Source organism: Hypanus sabinus (genome assembly GCF_030144855.1).
Source record: "Hypanus sabinus isolate sHypSab1 chromosome X1 unlocalized genomic scaffold, sHypSab1.hap1 SUPER_X1_unloc_14, whole genome shotgun sequence".
Lineage (NCBI taxonomy): Eukaryota > Metazoa > Chordata > Chondrichthyes > Myliobatiformes > Dasyatidae > Hypanus > Hypanus sabinus.
In genome coordinates this window covers 17501-20000 of record NW_026778962.1, presented here as the reverse complement: position 1 = coordinate 20000, position 2500 = coordinate 17501, and the positions used below count along the sequence as shown (strand labels likewise).

The 2500-nt window shown below is 55.3% G+C and overlaps 1 protein-coding gene across 1 annotated transcript in view; it reads left to right on the top strand.

The window, feature by feature from the left end:
* LOC132385601 (keratin, type I cytoskeletal 15-like) overlaps positions 1-2500 on the top strand; it is a gene marked incomplete at its 3' end in the record, with an annotated part of 20948 nt that overhangs the window by 1063 nt on the left and 17385 nt on the right. Inside the window, 2 exon segments of the mRNA XM_059957775.1 lie at positions 927-992; positions 994-1010. Coding sequence (XP_059813758.1) covers positions 927-992; positions 994-1010 — 83 coding nt within the window.

Here is a 2500-nt window from a genome sequence, read left to right as displayed (position 1 = left end):
TCCTTCTGAATTCCCAGGCGACTCGATCTCTCCTCGTAGTCTCACCCCCCTCATCTCTGGAATCAGCCTGGTGAACCTCCTCTGCACCGCCTCCAAAGCCGGTCTATCCTTCCTCGAGTACGGAGACCAGAACTGCACGCAGTACTCCGGGTGCGGCCTGACCAGTACCCTGTACAGTCGCGGCATGACCTCCCTGCTCTTCAATTCAATCCCTCTAGCAATGAAGGCCAACATCTCATTTGCCTTTTTGACAGCCGGCTGTACCTGCTAACCAACCTTTTGTGATTCGTGCACAAGCACACCCAAGTCCCTCTGCACAGCAGCACGCCGCAATCTCTTACCATTATTAATCTGATCTTCCATTTTCCCTTTCAAAGTGGATGACCTCGCATTTACCAACCTTGTACTCCACCTGCCAGACCCTCGCCCACTCACTCAACCTATCTGCATCTCCCTGCAGACTCTCCGTTTCCTCTGCACAATTTGCTTTCCCACTCAAATCAGTATCGTCAGCAAAGTTAGCTACACTACACTCGGTCCCCGCTTCCAAATCTTTAACGTGTATTGTGAACAGTCACGGGCCCAGCACTGACCCCTGTGACACACTGCTCACCCCTGATTGCCAACCAGAGATACACCCATGTATCCCAACTCTCTGCTTTCTATTGGTTAACCGATCCTCTATCGATGTTAATACATCACCCTCAAATCTATTCATCCCTATCTTATTGATAAGTCTTTCATGTGGCACCTTCCCGAACACCTTCTGGAAATCCAAGTAAGTAATATCCGTCCGCTCCCCTCTATCCGCTGCGCTTGTCATACCCTCAAATAACTCCAGCAAGTTTGCCAAACGGGGGTCTGGCTTTGCCGAATTCATGCAGCCCACGGTTCAGAAACACGGGAATTGTCTTTGTATTTTCCAGATCAACGCCGTCTCGCTGGCGAACGCCAAGGTCCTACTGCAGATCGACAACGCGAAACTGGCCGCGGGACGATTTCAGAACCAAGTGAGTGGGTGGGAAGGTTGCAGACACCTTGCGGCGGGTGGGGGGGGGGGGGATCCGCCCCTCACCTCGCCCTCTCTTGACCGGCTGACTGGGGCCACTGGGCTGTTTCCCTTGTCAGTGACCACGCTGCGGGGAGCGATGGCACGGACGTCGATTTCTCCCGATTTTCCCCTCCAATTCCAGTCCCCATTCCCAATCCTACGTGCCGGTCCACGACGAGGCCGCTCTCAGGATGAGGGAGAAACATCTCACAGTCAGTCTAGTCAGCCCCCAACCTGATGGCAATGAAAATCGATATCTCCAACTTCTGGCAATTTTCCCCTCCGCCCTTCTTCATTTCCCCACTTAGGCCTCCTACCTCCTCACCTGCCCATCACCTCCCCCTGGTACCCCTCCTCCCTCCCACGGTCCACCCTCCTCTCCTACCAGATTCCTTTGCCTTTTCCACCTGTCACCTCCCGGCTTCCCCACTTCATCGCCCCCGTCACTACCTACCCGGCTTCACCTCTCACCTTCCAGCTTGTCCTCCCCTACCTCCCCCCTCCTCCTATTTCAGGCTTCTCCTCCCCCCCCGCCGCGCTGTTCCAGTCCTGACGAAGGGTCTCTGCCCGAAACGTCCGCTGTTTCTTCGCCTCCCCTGACGCTGCCTGACCCGCTGAGTTCCTCCAGCGTTCTGTGAGCGTGTCGCCTGTACTTCGGGCGACCCTCCCCACTCGTTCCGCGGGACGCCCCGGTAAATCATCGATGCTACTCTCCCGTCCCACCCGAACCCGAAAGCACTTGCCCCGGGCTCGCGGACAGCCTCGTCCCCGCTGTGATAGAACCATCCCCCCCCACCCCCCAGTACCCCAGTACAATAAAGGCGGGCTCTTGCCCACACGATCTACCCCGCTGTGCCTTGCACCTGAACCGTCCGCCTGCATCTCTCTCTCTCCCTCTCTCTCACTCTCTCTCTCTATCCTTCTCTCTCTCTCTCTCTCTATCCCTCTCTCTCTCTCTCTCTCTCTCTCTCTCTCTCTCTCTCTCACTCTCTCTCTCTCTCTCTCTCTCTCTCTATCCTTCTCTCTCTCTATCCCTCTCTCTCTCTCTATCCTTCTCTCTCACTCTCTCTCTCCCCTCTCCCTCTCCCCCCCTCTCTCTCTCTCCCTCTCTCTCTCTCTCTCTCTCCCTCTCTGTCTCTCTCTCCCTCCCTCTCTCTCTCTCTCTCTCTCTCTCTCTCTCTCTATCCTTCTCTCTCTCTCTCTCTCTAATCCCTCTCTCTCTCTCTATCCTTCTCTCTCACTCTCTCTCTCTCCCTCTCCCTCTCTCCCCCTCTCTCTCTCTCTCTCTATCCTTCTCTCTCTCTCTCTCTATCCCTCTCTCTCTCTCTCTCTCTCTCTCTCTCTCTCTTCTCTCTCTCTCTCTCTCTCTCTCTCTCCTCTCTCTCTCTCTCTCTCTCTCTCTCTCTCTCTCTCTCTCTCTCTCTCTCTCTCTCTCTCTCTCTCTCTGTG